Raw genomic sequence first — 16,978 nt, forward strand, 5'->3', positions numbered from 1 at the left:
CCTCGGCAGACATGTGAGCAGCAGATGAGGAAGTGAGACAGATAGGCAGTTGCAGCGACGCACACGCGCGCACGCACATGCACACACACACACACACACACACACACACACACACAGCTGACTTGGCAGCTGTGAGGATGGAGGTGGGGAACTCTGTGCCAGCTAAGCTACTTCAAGTGCCTGCATGTCTGAGGCTGGATTTGAAGGCTCCAGCGTGTTTGGAGTTAATTCCCATTAGGTTGGACTCCGCCCCTCTCTCCCAAAGGTAAAGCAAGGTTTTCAGGCATCACTGCAAAGAGCCGCTGGGATTCCCATTCTCTTCTGACAAGTTGTGAGGAGAAGTTGTTTCTCAGATCTGAGTCTGAAGAGAGGGAACAAGTCAATCAGCTTTCGTGGTCAGAAGGTAAATTTGCAACTTGGGCCAAATGCACTGGAAACAGCTGGATAAGAAACTGTTTTTGCTCTCCCCGCGCTCAGCCCCTCTTCTCCCTTTCCTTTCTCAGGCTTCCTGTACTTTCATCTCACAGCTCAGAGAAGCTGTTTTCTTCCCAAAGAGGGCCTGGTGCATTTTTACTTCCTCATAGCCTGTTGTTTGCACAGAGGCTAAGAGGAATCCGGGCTGGATTCCTATTTCATATTGACAGGGCTTGAGGACCTAAGGGTTAACGGTCAGCTGGTTTTCCTAGGAGAGTTGGTAACTTGAGGAGAGGAAGTGCATGTCTCTGGGAGTGGAGAGAGGGCTTTTGCTTGGACCTGTCTGTAGAAGGAGGAGTGGATCCGGTTTGCTGGTGTGCTGGGTTGATCTTTTAGAATTGCCTAAATTGGGACTACGGGACCGAAATAGGGTGATGGGGTTAAACTGAAATGCAGATGTTGAAGTCATTCAGTCCGGCTGGAAACAAAAGATTGTATTCACTCTGTAAATATTTATGAGTTCCTACTATGTGCCAAGCATGATGATTTACAGAAAAACCTGAAATTGTTTGACTATAAATCCATTCTCGAAAAGAACATGGGACACAGTGGTTCCATTTTGTGGTGAGAAACTGAACACAGAAAGAAGCTGAGAGATAAGAAGTCACTGGAAGAGTGGCTGGAGGGGAGAGAGAGGGGAGAGGAGGGATGTTCTACTTCTTGAGAGACTTCAAGTCTTCTCTATTACTTACGGTGGAATGTTATCTTTTCCAGTACAGGGGAGAGTAATGGGCACCTATCCTGGTGTTAGATTTATCACAGATATCATTTCACTTGAACTATGTTTAATCATCTTCATTTTATAGATAAAACTGAAACTCTGAGGTTTTAAGTGATCCTCTCAAGTTCATGTAACCTGTAACGGGAAGAACTTAGGACCCTATCTCAAATCTGATTCCAAAATCTGGACCCTTTTCCACTAAAATGGTATTTCTCAATCATTAGTTTCCAACAGAATCAATTGAGAATTTTTTAAAAATGCAAATCTCATAAATTGTAATTCAGTGGCTCTGAGAAGGAGTGTCACAGTCTGCATTTCAAACAAGCACTGAGGGTGATTCTAATGCAGACGGTTTGGGGCCACCATTTTGAGAAATGCTCTTAATGTGCCACACTGCCTCTCATGTCTGCCGAAGTGGCTGGTGAAGCATCCAGCCCACCTTCTTCCTATACTGGCCAGGTTCACTGAATGGAGGTGATCAGCTGGCGTGGCATTCTATTCCCTTTTGAGGCCACAGGTGGAGGGTCTACTGGGTAACAGTAGCAGGGCTGGGACCAGGAACCTAAGGGTGTGGGGAGATGCAGTACCAGTTAGCCCACTGTTGATAGGGCTTAACGGTGTCTTGCCAAAGCAGGCTGGTAGGAATGGTTTCTAACTGGTGAATGGGAGTCCTAGCTGACCAACTGATCACTGAAGGTGGTGGCATCTGTCCAGCCAGAATAAGAACTGGGATGAAGAGCTCTAACTGGCACCTCAGTTTTCAAAGCAGAAGACAAATGGGGAGCTCAGTGAGCACCATTTTTTTGCAGGGAAGGGAGAAGTTCATATGAAATTTAGGGAAATCATTTTCCAATTCCTACCTTTCCAACCTCAAACTCTGGAGAAAGGGACCAGGACCTGACATGGAGTTTCGTTGTAAGGGCTTTTGCTATCTCTACATGGCCAACTTGATTATTTAGAAATGGTTGTCAGTGACTCAGTTGGTTATCTGTCTCCACGTACTCTCTAACTTCCAGCCTCCAACTGTCTTACCTGCCTGTGAACATCTCAGACACAAATAATAAGTAAAGCCAACATAGCTAGTTTTGCTATTCTTTCTATTCCAGAATAAAAGAGGAGGGAAGAAGAGAGAAGGCTTAGAAAGAGGATCAGCAAGCATGGCAGCTGACGAATTTGAAAGACAAGGCTTAGGTCAAAAGTGAGATATTAAGCAGAGTAGAATAGTGGTGCCAGGGACTGGTGGGGAGGCGGGTATAGGGACTTGTTGCTCAATGTGTATAAAGTTTCAGACGCTAGATGAGTAAATTCGAGAGATCTTCCATATAACTTTGTGCCTAAAGTTAACAGTACAGTGTTGTGCACTTTAAAAGAAATTAAAAGGATAGATCTCACATTATATTCTTAACACACACACATACACACACAAAACCAATACAAGGAACTTTTTGAAGTTTCTGAATTTGTTTTAGTACCTTGATTGTGGTGATGGTGGTACAAATATAAGCATATGTCCAAACTCATTGTGATGTATGCACTAAATGTGTGCATTTTTTTGTATATCAATTACACAAATGGGAAATAAAGCCCTTGGAGTAACTACATCCTGTGATGATTTCAGGCATAGGAGAACTCGGAGTAACTCCCATTGCAGGGATATACAGAGGAGGAATAACTCCTGAAGGACTCAGGTGGCAGAAAATGAGGAGAGAAATGCTTGGGGCTGTGTCTGAAGTAGAAAGATCTAGAATGTTCAGGTTCAGGCTGCTTATATACCCAACTTGATATAAGGAACCACATTGGGCAAAGACATTTCTCTGGAGCGTCACTCTATTTACCACTGGAAACATATGCCTGTGTATCTTGCTCCTTTCCTACAAAAGTCTCAACACTGAGTATGATGTATTTGTAACAGGGTTGGCAGGTAGGCAATGCACACCATCTGGGGGGCATGAGGAGAAAGGCCTGTTCATATTCCTTTGCCAACACCAGTGCCAACAAAGCTGCTCCTCACAGACCAGTCTGAAACCTGTAGTCTTGCAGCCGTGTTTTCCTTAGCAGCTGCAAGTCAGAGACACCCTTTCTGACCACTTCGTATTCTGGTCATTAACTCCCCGGCTGCTTTGCCTGGACCCCGTTACCTTTGGTAAGGTAGTGCTTTCCTTAACTCCAAAGTTGTATGACAAGCTCAAGTGGGGACAAAAGTATTTGAGATTTTGTCTGTGGGGACTGGGGAGAAAGTGAGGTAAAGGAAGGATTTGGTTTCTTTTCCTCCCACCTAGAAAAAAATAAGAGCAGTTTTTCCAGTTTCATCGATACTAAGTGCTTATGTATGAGTATGTACACAGGAGAATGAAAAGGTGAGAACAAATAATTAAAGACTTGGCAATGAGACACCACAGAGAGAGGCAGAGTGCTCATTTTGGGGGGAAGGGGGCTAAAGGTAAGCTCCCAGCAATCTGAGTTGATTAAGGGCTCTCCTCTGGAAGACCAACCAAGCTCTTCTCTTTTCCCTCTGATGATGAGACCAAAGAATTCGGCCTTATGTTACAGCAGAAAAAGTTTCAAATGAGACATAATGAATGATTTATTGACAGTGAGAGTTGTTAAGCTACTGAGAAAAATCAGAGAGTCCCCTTCTCTAGAGTTCTTTAAAAATAATCTAGATAACCATTTGATGTGTACGGCTTAGGTGGGTTTCCTGCCTCAAAAGGTTGAAGTGATTCCTACCCATGAGTCTGCATTAGAATCATGACCATATCTCTTAAAGATTAGTGAGCATTAGCCTTCAGTAAGGACAGTAAATGCAGAACACACTTTGTGCTTCCACCCTGGTTGTCACAACTTTCTGGCCACACTCACTGCATCCTACACAACCACTCTCAGAAACAGGCACGTGACCCATTTAGGAGATGGAGAAACTAAGGGATGAGGGACCATGTGACAACTAAAGAGAGAGTGTCAGTAAGAATCCTATCAATGTCTTGTTACTGGACAAATTAGCAGGTACGCTGGGGTTGAGTTCTCGTTTTCTGAAATCCAGTGTAGCTGTGTGGCTAGAATTCCAGGTCAGGGAAACAAAGCCATTGCATACATGACATATACAGGAAGAACAAAGATAGAAGGAAGTATAGCACTGTACATGATTTTTATTTATGTGAGTGCAAAGAGACTTGGCTAGTTCCTGGGAATGAACTTGGATTGCTTTGGAGGACTGTCATGGAGGGACATCCACTGTAGGCCATACAGGAACTAAAAGCATTTGCCTGAATGTACTTCCCCATCTGGCACATGTGAACACATAGCAAAGTGCCTACGTAGACACCAAAGCCAATGCCTCCCTGTCCAGCCACAGGTGAAGCTGGGTTGGGGTTTATTCTATGCTCAGAAAACACTGAGCAATTGGATCTCTGGGCTCTCTTCCTTGACTGCATGAGGTCACATCTATGATTCAGAAAGGTTTACATTCAAAATACATAGGCTTCATCTCTCCATTGTTTAATGCCATGGTCACCTTTAACTTCACATTGTTTGAGTCCTGGAGAGAGAACATTAGAGAATTATCTGTGGCAGTGATTCTCAGCTTGCTGTCCACAGATAGTGCTGGCTCGCCACACCTCTAGTCCTAAAAAGGGTGACTAACTTTCCTAGTTTTGTCACTGTAAGTCCCACATCCCAGGAAATCCCTCAGTCCCGGAGAACTGGCCTGACTGGTCGTCCTAGTCCTCAGTGAAATAAGGACAATGAGTTTTTCCTGAAGTTAAAAGTATTTAAATTCTGAAAGCCGATGAGTTTCTCTAAAGCTAAGCATATGTAATTTAAACTGGATTTTGTGATTCTGCCTTCTTATATCTTGGCTTCAAAATTCCATTTAAAAATAAAATTATAGTGACAGTGGTTGGTAGTATTGTAGTTTTTTAAACAGCCTGATTTGTCAAAGATGATGATAATCTTTTTTTTAACAATTTAAAAAAATAAATAAAAGATTTTATTTATTGGGGCGCCTCAGTGGCTCAGTCAGTTAAGTATCCAACTCTTGGTTTCAGCTCAGGTCATGATCTTGGGGTCGAGAGATTGAGCCGTGCATCCAGCTCCATGCTCAGCATGGAGTCTGCTTGAGATTCTCTCTCCCTCTTCCTCTGCCACTCACGCGCCCCCTGCCATGCTTGCACACTCGAGAGAGAGAGAGAGAGTACGCACGCACACATGTACACACGCGAGTGGGGGAGGGGTGGGGGGGAGAGAGAGAATCTCCAGCAGACTGTGCACTGAGCATGGAGCTGAGTGTGGGGCTTGATCTCACCACCCTGAGATCATGACCTGAGCCAAAATCAAGAGTCTGATACTCAACTGACTGAGCCACCCAGGCACCCCCAGATGATGATAATCTTATGTCAGAACCCCACCTCTTATTTCTAGTATAATCTAGGTACCACTCACTGATACAGTTTCTTTCTCTGCCTTAAATTCTCTGCCCTTCTACTGGTTGTCATACCGGGAATTTTGATCTCAATGTGATGATATTTATGGGCAACATATGGGGTTGGTTCTTTTTTTTTTAAGATTTTATTTATTCATTTGACAGAGAGAGACACAACGAGAGAGGGGACACAAGCAGGGGGAGTGGGAAAGGGAGAAGAAGGCTTCCTGCCGAACAGTGAGCCCAATTCGGGGCTCGATCCCAGGACCCCGGGATCATGACCTGAGCCGAAGGCAGATGCCCAACAACTGAGCCACCCAGGCGCCCTGTATGGGGTTGGTTCTGACTAGAGCTGCTGAGCTTGAAACAGCTAATGCTCTTGTTCCTCTGGTTTACACACTGCTTAGAGAAAGTGGCCTTCCTCCTACCTTCCCAGTCTGCCCCTCTAAGTCTTTCCCCATTCTTAAACATTTTTTGAAATCCTAGCTGGGAAACCATGGAAGCTTTTAATTGTAATACTACTGGGGTGATAACGGAGCAAATGGCGGCGGGGAAGGTGGTGGGTGAATGAGAAGTGAGAAGTCATGGCTGTGCCAATAAATTACTGTGCAACCTTGGACGAGTCACTTAGCTTTCTAACCCTCACTGTGCTCATTTGTAAATTGGAGGTGACACCTTTCTTACCAAACAGAGAAGGTTGTTGGGCAGCGGTCATGACATAATGGCTTTGGAAAGGAATATGATGATGCAGCCCTAAGTGTTTGTCAGCTGGTTTCCTCTCATCCTCCCGCCTGAGCTTCTTCACCAGGAAGTGAGACCATAACAGAGGGCTGCTTGAACTTTTCATAATCTTACAAACTCTAATATCACAAGCAGAGGCATTACCTCATTGCAGCCAAGCATACCTGTTTCCTAAGAACAATTACTTAAAACTAGTTCCACTTCTCCTCCCGTTGGCTTTCCATCCCTCATCACATCTTCTCACCCCGCCCCCCTCAGGCATAAATCCTCATTCCCAGGGGCCCAGCTCAGGGCACTTTCTTCCCAAGCCTTAGCATTCCAAAGTAAGCACCTGCAATTTATGATCTCTTCTCCCTTCCTGCACAAAACACACAGCACACAATACATATGTTTCAGGAGGGGAATTGTGGTGGACTGAAAACAGAGCGTTATGCTAAGAATCAAATAACTGGGCTCTGGTCTGGCCAGTGTACCTCACTAGTCCTTTACCCTTGGGTAAAATTACTTCCTCTTCCGATTCCAGTGTGCAAAGTGATGGGGGGAGGGGTGTTAGTACTATGTGGTAGAAAAGTACCGGCCCAGGAATCTGCAGATCGGCTTTCTTATTCCGGTGCTGCTGCTTGCTAACTTACTCTGTGACTTGGGGGAAAGGATTCCCCCCCCAATTACCGGGCCATGCTCCCCCATATGTAAAACAAGAAGGTTGAATTAGGTGATTCATTAAGGTCCTTGCCAGCCTGGAAATTAGCTGCTTCTATGCAATGGTTTCATTAGACAAACATGAGTTAATGGTGCTTGTGAAAAGACCCACAGCTGGGCCTAGTCCCCGAGACCCTGAGTACAACTGCTGCTTTTTCCTGACAATGTCCCAAATTGGCGGTATGCTAGCCCCATATAGCCAGTGCCTGTACTCCCCTTATCTTCGGTCCCCCATTGCTGGACCCCTCTCCTCTCCCACCACCTGTAGTTTTATGCAATGGTGATGAATCATGGAGAAGTTTCTGAAATATACTCCACCATCTTCCTGCTGGAGACATTCACAGTGCGGTCATCAAGCTGCAGTGTGGTCTCTGCCCTAATTGAGGCCAGAAAGCAAAGGCAGAGTAATGGAGTTGGGAGGGAAGTGGTTGATTTTTGACAGAGGGGTCTGTGAAAGCCATTTGTGAGCTGAGCTGAGGAGATTAGATCTGAAAAAAACTCTCAGTGTCTTGAATCTGAGATTACTTGTTACAGAGGGCACCTTGAAAGGTCCTTACAGCTATATATGCATGTTCCTACTGCCAGGCAGGGGCTACCTGATCCATTTCAGAGAGAGGAGAAGCTTTCCTGACTATATTGAGCAAAGGATGAGGCAGGTTTTCTTAGTAGCCTGTCTAGACTTAAACAACCTTCACTGGTTGGAAAGTTGCCTCCCATATTGTTTTTGGGAAAAAGTGACTAAACAGTGCTCACTCAGTGACAAGCAAGGGGTATAAGACAGGCACCCCTTGTTTTATTCTACACATTTCAACCCCGTGAACAGCTCATACTGAGGCACTATTGGACATCCTACATAGGTCACATGAGCACATGCTGTAACTCCATAGTGAGCTCTCCTTCCCTCTTCTCCCTTGTAGAAGGGGCAGCCCCGTGAGTTGTCTTCCTTCTTCCTTCCTTCTTTCTTCATTCTCTGAAAACGACTTGGTTTCTGACCCTCTTGAGATATCATCTCCTCCCAGGCCCCCAGGCCAGCAAGGCCATTCCACTGGAAGCTGAGGATTCTCTGGGCCGCCTTGGTTTCATTCCAGCTTCAGCTCCAGCCACTTGTTTCATGCTAGATGTCAAGAGTTGAAAGCTGTCTGATTAGGCTGCATTTGAGTTGGTAGAACAGTCACTAATTCAGTTCTATGGTTCTTCCTTTGCAGCCTAGAGACCCTAGAACTCTGAATCAGGTGGGAGGAAGGGAAGATGGGAAAAGTGCTGGAAAGCAGAATCCCAGAAGGACCCAAATGGGCCTCAATAGAATAATCTTATCTAAAGGCAAGGGCCAAGTTGTCCATAAATGAGCCCTAGGACTGGCCAGCCAGATGAAAAATAGGCCAATGGAGCCTACATGCTAACTTTCTGCATTTGGTGCTATGACCCAACTCATCTCCCCATTCCTGCAGAGAAACCTGGGACCATGAGGAGCAGCCTGACACTGGTGGGGACCCTCTGGGCCTTCCTGTCTCTTGTTACTGCTGTGGCCAGTTCTACCAGTTACTTCCTGCCTTACTGGCTCTTTGGATCCCAGCTGGGGAAGCCAGTGTCATTCAGCACATTCCGGAGGTGCAACTACCCTGTGCGGGGAGAGGGGCACAGTCTGATCATGGTGGAAGAGTGCGGGCGCTATGCCAGCTTCAGTGCCATTCCAAGCCTGGCCTGGCAGATGTGCACGGTGGTGACAGGTGCCGGCTGTGCTCTGCTGCTCCTCGTGGCACTAGCTGCTGTCCTGGGCTGCTGCATGGAGGAGCTCATCTCCAGAATGACGGGACGTTGCATGGGAGCAGCACAGTTCGTGGGAGGTAAGACTGTTGCTGGGGTTGGGTAGGTCTTGGAGCTTGGCAGTGGGGGTGGGAAGTGTTTCTTCATGGAGAAATCCACTCTCAGCCCCTTCCCTTTATCCAACTCAAAGGCTACGAATGGAGACTCCTTTGAAACACCCAGCCTAGGACTCCCCAAAGTGCCATCTATACCAGGGCTTTATTTGCAGCAAAATTGGCTAGCAGCAAAGTTGATATCTGGTTTGTTAGCCCTCCATTTTCATCACCTTCTTCTGTCTGAACAGTGCTCATTTAATGATATTATCCAGGTCCACTTTCTAGGGACAGCAATGTATACTCTAAATACACTTGATCTCTGGGCGCCTGGGTGGCTCAGTTGGTTAAGCGACTGCCTTCGGCTCAGGTCATGATCCTGGAGTCCCGGGATCGAGTCCCACATCGGGCTCCCTGCTAGCAGGGAGTCTGCTTCTCCCTCTGACCCTCCTCCCTCTCATGCTCTCTGTCTCTCACTCTCTCTCTCGCAAATAAATAAAATCTTTTTAAAAAATAAAAAATAAAAATAAATAAAAAATAAAAAATAAATACACTTGATCTCTAAGAGCCTTGATCTCTGGTAGTTATCTCAGAGGACAGTGATCTGATAAACATATAGGCACAAGTCCTCATCACTAACAAGTTTGATGTACAATCCTCACCAAAGAAATACACCTCTAAAAGTGAAATGCTAGGTACCAGACAGACTATAGGTGACTGCTTATTTGGCCTTTATCTAAGGCTAGCCCTGTCTGGTAGCCATTAGCAGTCTATCCCGATTTCTTAGGGCCCTGACCCACCCTACTTATTTTTCCCTCATTCAGTCTCCCTCTAAATTTAGTGCAGAACACCTGGGAGGCTGGTGATGCATAGATGGGCCAGGAAAGGACCAAATGCAAAAATGGCAGACTGCAGGAAGGCAACGGGGGCAGTTTAATTGGAACTTTATGAGAAGAAAAAGCAAGTTTAGACAGACAGGCAAATCTGTGGGTGAATATGTGAATTATATTTTATACCTGGATGGCACACTGGGAAAAAGTGCTGGTAGAACCTATTGCTGAAGTGGTGGTTGTTGCTCGTGAAGTTTCAGAATCATTACTCAATTCATTATCATTATCATCTCCATTAGCAGTACAGTGTGGGTGACTGGAGCCAGGAAACTTGGATCCCACTTCTGGCTCTTGCCCTGAGTTGCCCTGTGGTCATGGGCAAATGACAGTGACCTTTCCTGGTGCTCATCTGCCTTCCTTCCTTGAATTTGTTCACTGGCAAGATAGTGCAGATCCTGATTTTCTTTCTTCTCTCTAATGACTGTATTCAGGTGGCCATAGAGTGAGGTGGTAGTGGTGAACAAAGACAGCGGTTCTCAACAGGGGCTGATTCCTACCCCACCCTGGACATTTGGTAATCTCTTTGAGACACTTTTGATTATCACAACTTGAGAAGTATGCTATTGACATCCAGTGGGTAAAGGTGAGGGAACAAGAACAAGACAGCTTCCCACTTCCAATGACAAAGAAGTACCCAGCACAAAATGTCAATAGGGCCAAGGTCGAGAAACCCTGAGCTAAGATATCATGGTTTCCTGACCTGCTTATTAAAAAACACTGATTCTTTTGGTTGTGCCAGTTAAGGTGATATTTTCTGGTCCCCTCTTTCCTCAGACTCAGTGTAAAAGTTTTAAATATGAATGAACATTCTAGCCTCCCTTATCTCTGAATTTTTCCACTCTTTAGCTACTAATGATTTCCTGGCCACATTGGAAAGTCATTAGATTAGCTTCTTTCTTCCCCCTTGAGAACCATGGTACAGAACCAATTACTAAGGCTGGTCTAAGCCAATGACTTTGTCTCCCTTTGGGGACTCTATGGATATCACAAATGAACCTTAAATGGGCTCACTTTTCACCTGAATTCTTAGGCATGCTATAGATAGCTTAGCACTTTTATGGACACATTATTTCAGGAAATGACACTTAGCTGGCAGAAGAAAGAGATGGTCTTTTCAACCCATATTTATAGTCTCAGGTCCCAGTTCATTGCCTGGCACAGAGCAGGTGTTCAGTAACTGTAAAGGAATGAATGCACAGCTAAGACAATGTTTAGTGTATATTGGGATAAGTTGGACATGTGAGAGCTGGGTTCATGCACATCCTATCCTTTTTTACCAGGCTTCCATTCAGGGGGGTTAGCACCCTGAGTCCTTTTCTCTTCTGATTTGAGAGTGGCAACTTAGCTTCACTTGAATTTCTAATAGTTGCCAGCAGAGAGTGAGGAGGGGCCAATGGGTAGGAATCAGAAGGCCAGTAGCAACAGCTTCCATCAGACTCCAACCATTAACAGTGGCTCCTGTTCCCAGCTTGCTTGGGCTTGACTGAGACTTTAAGAAACCCTTGTGGTTCTCCATATGATACATTTAATTGATCCTACTTCCTAGGTCGAGAAACTCAAAGGAAATTCTTGAGATACGTGGGTAGATCATGGAGCTTTAGACACTCATAGACTGAGTGGGGAAGAACTTTGGCTGAGTGGCGGGTGTCATACAGAGGAAATCAAAACATCAGTACCCTTTTCATCTCATATGATTCCCCATATAGAATGATTCCCCACTGACCCATGCTCGTAGGAACATAGTCACAGTATTTATACTTAGAGGAGGGATTTTAAAGTTCAAGAATAAAACACCATTTGACAGTAGGCATGGAAGGAGTCAAGACCCAAGGCATGGTAGTACAAGGTTTATCCCTGGATATGTGAAAGATATTGGATAGGTTGCTAAATTTCAGCAGCTTCCCCATCTGTAACATCAGCCAAATAAGGGTCATTCCTACCACCTTTTTGGGAACTGGTGCCTGTCAAGGTTACATAAGATGTGAGAGAATGGTGAAGACTGCTTGGATGGATCATATTTTCTAGGAGCCCCTTGGCACATGACCATTACCCAAGGGTCTTCAGAGACCTTGGATCTGACCTCTTAGAGATACGCTCTGCCAGTGTCAGGAAGCCAAACCTGAACAGCATGTTCAGCAGCATGGATAAAAGACACAAGAGAAAGAGCTGTGGGGGTTAAGTTTAAGCTTGTTCAGCTGCAGGGAATTGATTTTGTTGCTCCAGGCCTGGCTTCTCGGCAGCTAGTGCATTAACTGAAATACATCAGGGGGTGGAGCCAATTTGTTTTAGGTCTGGTTTATCTCTGCCAGACCCCAAACCGCTGAAGAGATGGAGTATCCATTAAGAACAACCCCCTCCCCCTCTTGACTCTTGTTCCCCAGTTTGGCAGCTGCCCACAGAGATGAACGGTGGGAAGTGGGAGAGACAGGAAGGAATAAAGAGCTGCTGGCCTGAGTCAGACTTAGCAAGGTGACCTGATGGGGCCCTTGGGTCCCATTTGCTCCACCTGCAACTGATCCAGCTGGACAAGCCTAGGGTCCAGAGAGCCTTCCACTGGGACCTTCATGCCCTGCTCCAACCGGTGAAGGAAACATCTGGCCAGGAGATTATTTCAACCCTGGGGATCCTGAGGTTTCCAACCAGCTGGCCCCCAGTCCCTGAGAACAAGGTCATTATTCACATTCCCCTGTGTATACATATGCAAGATGCTTGTGAATTGTTCTCTATCTTCAGTGAGAGCTAAACAAAGAAGAAATAGTTGAGAAGTAAATATAAGGAACTTCTTGGCAGGAAAAAGTGTAAGATCTTGGATCGGGTTACTTGAGGGAGGCCAAGAATCTTTCTAGAGCAGGGAATGTATCAGGATCACCTGGAGCGCTTAAAAAATGTGGACTCCCCATCACTCCTATCCTCTTTCCCATTCTGATATACATAGCAACAGGTGGAAGTCTGGTGTTTTGAAAAATCTCCCCAGTGACTCTGATGTGTATGCTGTGTTCCCTTTCCCCAACTCAAGTGAGAACCATCCCCCTGGACATTTTTTTTTCTTTGAGAAGATATAATTCAACATACCCAGACAGGCACCAGTGTTTTTTTCCATGTAAAGTCTTAATGCTACATGCTTCAAGCTCAATGAAAATTGCCACTGGAGGCAGATCCCTGAGAACCTGAATCAAGGAAAGAGAGCTACTTTTCTTTCTTTCTTTCTTTCTTTTTTTGAGAGCTACTTTTCTAAAAACCATTATGTTCTCTGGAAACCATGCATTTCCTGGAAAATCCTTCAGAGTTTCACTGGCATCATTTAATTTATACTTACCATGCTGAACAAGGATAAAAGTGGCTTTCTGTTTGGGAAAATAGTATTTAAAGAAGTTAATACTTATGTAGCAAATTGGAGCAGAGCAGAGAATATGGGTCAGAGCTCCTGACTCTCACCCCTGGGCTTTATGCACTGGTGCTATTGATTTTTCCTTTTCCTCTTGAAGATGAAATGCTATCACAATGTTTTTCAGAGTGGCCCATGAATCAGTTGCATAAGAATTACCTGGGGTGCTTGTTAGGGCCATTCTAAGCATATTGAATCAGAACTGATGCCCTCCAGTCTATATTTTACACAGCCTCTCAGACTGATTTATTTTTTTAAATATAGTATAAAATAGTTCAGATGTATGCACCACTCAGCTTAAGAAATAGAATATTACCAATACAGTTATAGTGTCCTTCATATCGTGATCATATTCCCTTGTTCCTATAGGAAAGGTAACTACTGTCTTTGATTTGTTTTTATCATTCTCCAGCATGATTCCAGTACACGCTAAAATTTGAGAACCTCTGCTCAGTTTCATTCATAGTGTTGCTTTTTTCTAGAATTCCCTTTTTTTCCATCTCTGTCTGTAAACATCTGCCTATTTCTCAAAGTTCATGTCAAATGCAGCCTCTGTGTGAAGTCTCCCCTGATCTATTTTAAATGTCTCTCACAGAAGTAAATTGTCTTATAACTCTGAGAGAGAATATGGGGTCAAATGAATGGGACAGTTGAGTGGGGAGCTCCCTGGGAAGGGAAAGCTGAGATTATAGCTGGAGGGCAGACTTATAAATTTTCTACTGTGTTTGAGTTGAAGTTGTTCTAAGAGCAATAAATGAGCAAATAACAAATTAACCCATACTAGACTTCTGCTCAGGTAGTAAATTCAAACTACCTAATAACCGTATTTGGACAGATATTTGGGGATCGGGTTGGGCGTGTAATAAAATGATTGCACACTCAATATTTGTACTTGTGAATGGCTGTGGAGGAAGCAAAGGGGGTTGGTTAACACCCAGGGAGGGGGCTTTCTCTGCCCAGAGACAAAGATTTGGCATCTGCCTAACGGAGAATGTGCGGTTAGGAGGAGGCTATACAACTGTTGGGATATGGAGAAGTAGTAATTCTGGCATCAGGGGAAGGTTGACTGTAGCTGGGAAGTAGCTGCAAGGAGGGTTCCAAGTTCTGTCCAAGAAGGTGTGTCTGAGGTTTTGTATGGGAGTTGAGGTTGCCTGCCATAAGGGCTGAAACAGAGTGAAGTGTTTAACCCCAGGCCTCTGCTTGGTCAGAGAGGTGAATTCAAACCATAGCAACCATGTTTGGGGAGGACATTTGGTACATTTTGCATTAGGGGATTCTTGTGGAAAGAAAAGCTGAGGAAGGGAAACAAGATGGCAGCCCTACTGATCACTGTATAGTAGGGAAGTAAGGATAGTAACATATTCTAAAGAGCTTTTTTTTCCCCTTTCTAGAGGCAGATGAGAATAAGAAAGTACCCAGCTGAACCAAGGGACATATGTGGTTGGAGGGGTAATAAAACCAGGAGTTAGCTATAGCACTTAGAGAAGGGGGAATGCATGTTCCTAGGCTACAGTTACTGAATCAAATATCTCTGGCTAAGGCCTAAGAATCTACATGTTTTAATAGGCCCCACTCTTCCAGAAGGTGGCAAGACCTGACACTGGCAAATGACTTCTGCATTTCTATTTGAAGCTCATCTTCAAAATCCTAAATTTATGAGAACTGTTGGAAACAAATATAATTGAGGATAAATTACCCTGTGACTTCATTTTTAAAATAAGTCTCCCAGGACACATCTTTCTCCAGCTATGAGCAAATGTGATGGAATCAGCTGTCAGTTACAAGTCAAACATCTCCATGAAGCATGTGTACAACCTACTTGCGCTCATCTGTCTAAAAGGCAGGAGGGAGGATAGGGGATAAGAGGAGTAGGAGGGCTGGTTGGGTAGAGCGTGGGGCCACATGCACTGGGGCAGAACACATGCCTGGCCGAGATTTCTAGTCTCTGGCTTGGTGCCTGCAAAAAATTGCAAGATAACAACTCCAACCAGGAAGATTTGAATTGAGCCCTGTTGAGCAATTTGACTTTTCAGCTGTATTTTTTCTGAGGACTAAGAGGTGAGGAAGAAATTAGCATGGAGAATATAGGTGGAAAATGAGAGAGGAGTCATAGGGAGAGGCTGTTGTTTAATAAAAATAATTTTTTGTTGAACACTTTCTATATGCTAGGCACTCTATAAGCATTATTTCTTGAAACAGCCCTATAGGATGGAATACTATTATTCTCATTTTAAAGGCAAGATAACTGAAGCACAGAGAGATTAAGTGACTTGCCTAAAGTCACACAGACTCTAGGTGGCAGAGCTGGAATTTGAACTTAGATCTAGACTGACTACAGAACCCTTTCTCTCTTTTTTCCCATATTATTAAAATATAATTGACATATAACACTGTGTAAGTTTAAGGTGTACAACGTGATGATTGGATATACATGTATATTGTGAAATGTTAACCATAATAAGGTTAGATAACACATCCATCACCTCACATCATTCTGGTTTTGTGTGTGTGTGTGTGTGTGTGTGTGTGGTGAGAACATTTAAGATCAACTTTCAAGTATATAATACAGTATTGTTCTCTGAAGCCATTGTGTTGTGCTGTCTCTCTGGATCTAATGCCTATAAGATTCCTAGTACTTGCTATAGATATTGTTGTCAAAAGGTGGTCATTTCTGGATACCTGTCTTTAGAACAGCAGAGCTTCTAAGGGGTTGATGATTGCTCTGATTAGTGGGAAAAGTGTTGCCAGTAACTGGCTATGTGACCATAGGTAAATAGCTTTCCCTCTTTGAGTCTCAATATCCACATCTGTAATGGGGATGGATTGGAGTAGGTAATCTCCAGAGGCCTTTCCCTCTCTAAGATTCTATGGCTGTATCAGTTGTCTAGGATGATCTCCCATTCCCGCTATGAAGATCCCTTCAGAAGGCTTCCCCATTGGGTAGCATGGGCAAAGGAAGCTGTCTGTCAAGTACCCAGAGTATACTCTGAAACAGATGCATTTATTGGGCACTTATTATGTACCAGTTACCAAGGGTTCCTCCCTTCCAGGAACACACACTTTAGTGAGGGAAGCAGAGCTCAATCAGTTGTGAAGCATATATTATCACAGGATATTTTAATCACAGGAATAAGCACAGGGTACTGTGGGAACACAGAGAAGGAATATGTAACTTAGCCTGGGGGTGGGACCTTGGGGATAGTGAGAAAGGCTTCCTGGAGGAGGTGATTCCTGACCTGAGCTCCTCTACATGGTAAGGTCTGAGGAACAAGAGGGGGCTGAGGAGAGTAGAAGGTTCCCCCTGCCATGTTGAGACACACACTTGGCCAGCACTGATACCTGCTTGAGAAATCAGAGTTCATGCCAGTCCCAGGGTTCTGAATGTGGAGGTTTGAAAGCAGAACTGCTGTTCTTTTATGAACTTATGTTCTTTTCTTCCTAGTTTGTGTGGAAAAGCTCACTTTTTAGTAACTCTTCCCTCAAAGGATATATATACTAGAAGCAGGAAAAGGCTAGGATTTCATTTCCAATTTTGTCCTTAACCCATTGTGCATACTCTGGGTTCCATATTCTGGCTCATACTTCCTCATCTCGTAGGATTTCAGTTTATCTGTGGTACAAACAAAGAAAACAGAGGAACCCCTAAACAAATAGGAGTGTTGTTCCATTGCCACTGGATAAATTCCAGAGCCTAGAAAAGTCTTTGAGTGACCAGTTTCATTTCCTTTAAGACTATGAGACAGATAAGAATGCCTTCTAATTTTAAGCATTCCACTGAAGGGAATTTCTAGCCTT

The 16,978-nt window shown here is 44.4% G+C and overlaps 1 protein-coding gene across 1 annotated transcript in view; it reads left to right on the forward strand.

Annotated features, from left to right (window-relative positions):
• The first annotated feature begins 288 nt into the window (after positions 1-288).
• LHFPL1 (LHFPL tetraspan subfamily member 1) overlaps positions 289-16,978 on the forward strand; it is a 45,944-nt gene continuing 29,254 nt past the window's right edge. The window contains exons 1-2 of the mRNA XM_036103990.2: positions 289-403; positions 8,501-8,896. Of these exons, the coding sequence (XP_035959883.1) occupies positions 8,515-8,896 (382 nt within the window). The 5' untranslated portion in view covers positions 289-403; positions 8,501-8,514. The remainder of the gene's footprint in view (positions 404-8,500; positions 8,897-16,978) is intronic.

This window comes from Halichoerus grypus, chromosome X (assembly GCF_964656455.1).
Source record: "Halichoerus grypus chromosome X, mHalGry1.hap1.1, whole genome shotgun sequence".
Taxonomy (NCBI): domain Eukaryota; kingdom Metazoa; phylum Chordata; class Mammalia; order Carnivora; family Phocidae; genus Halichoerus; species Halichoerus grypus.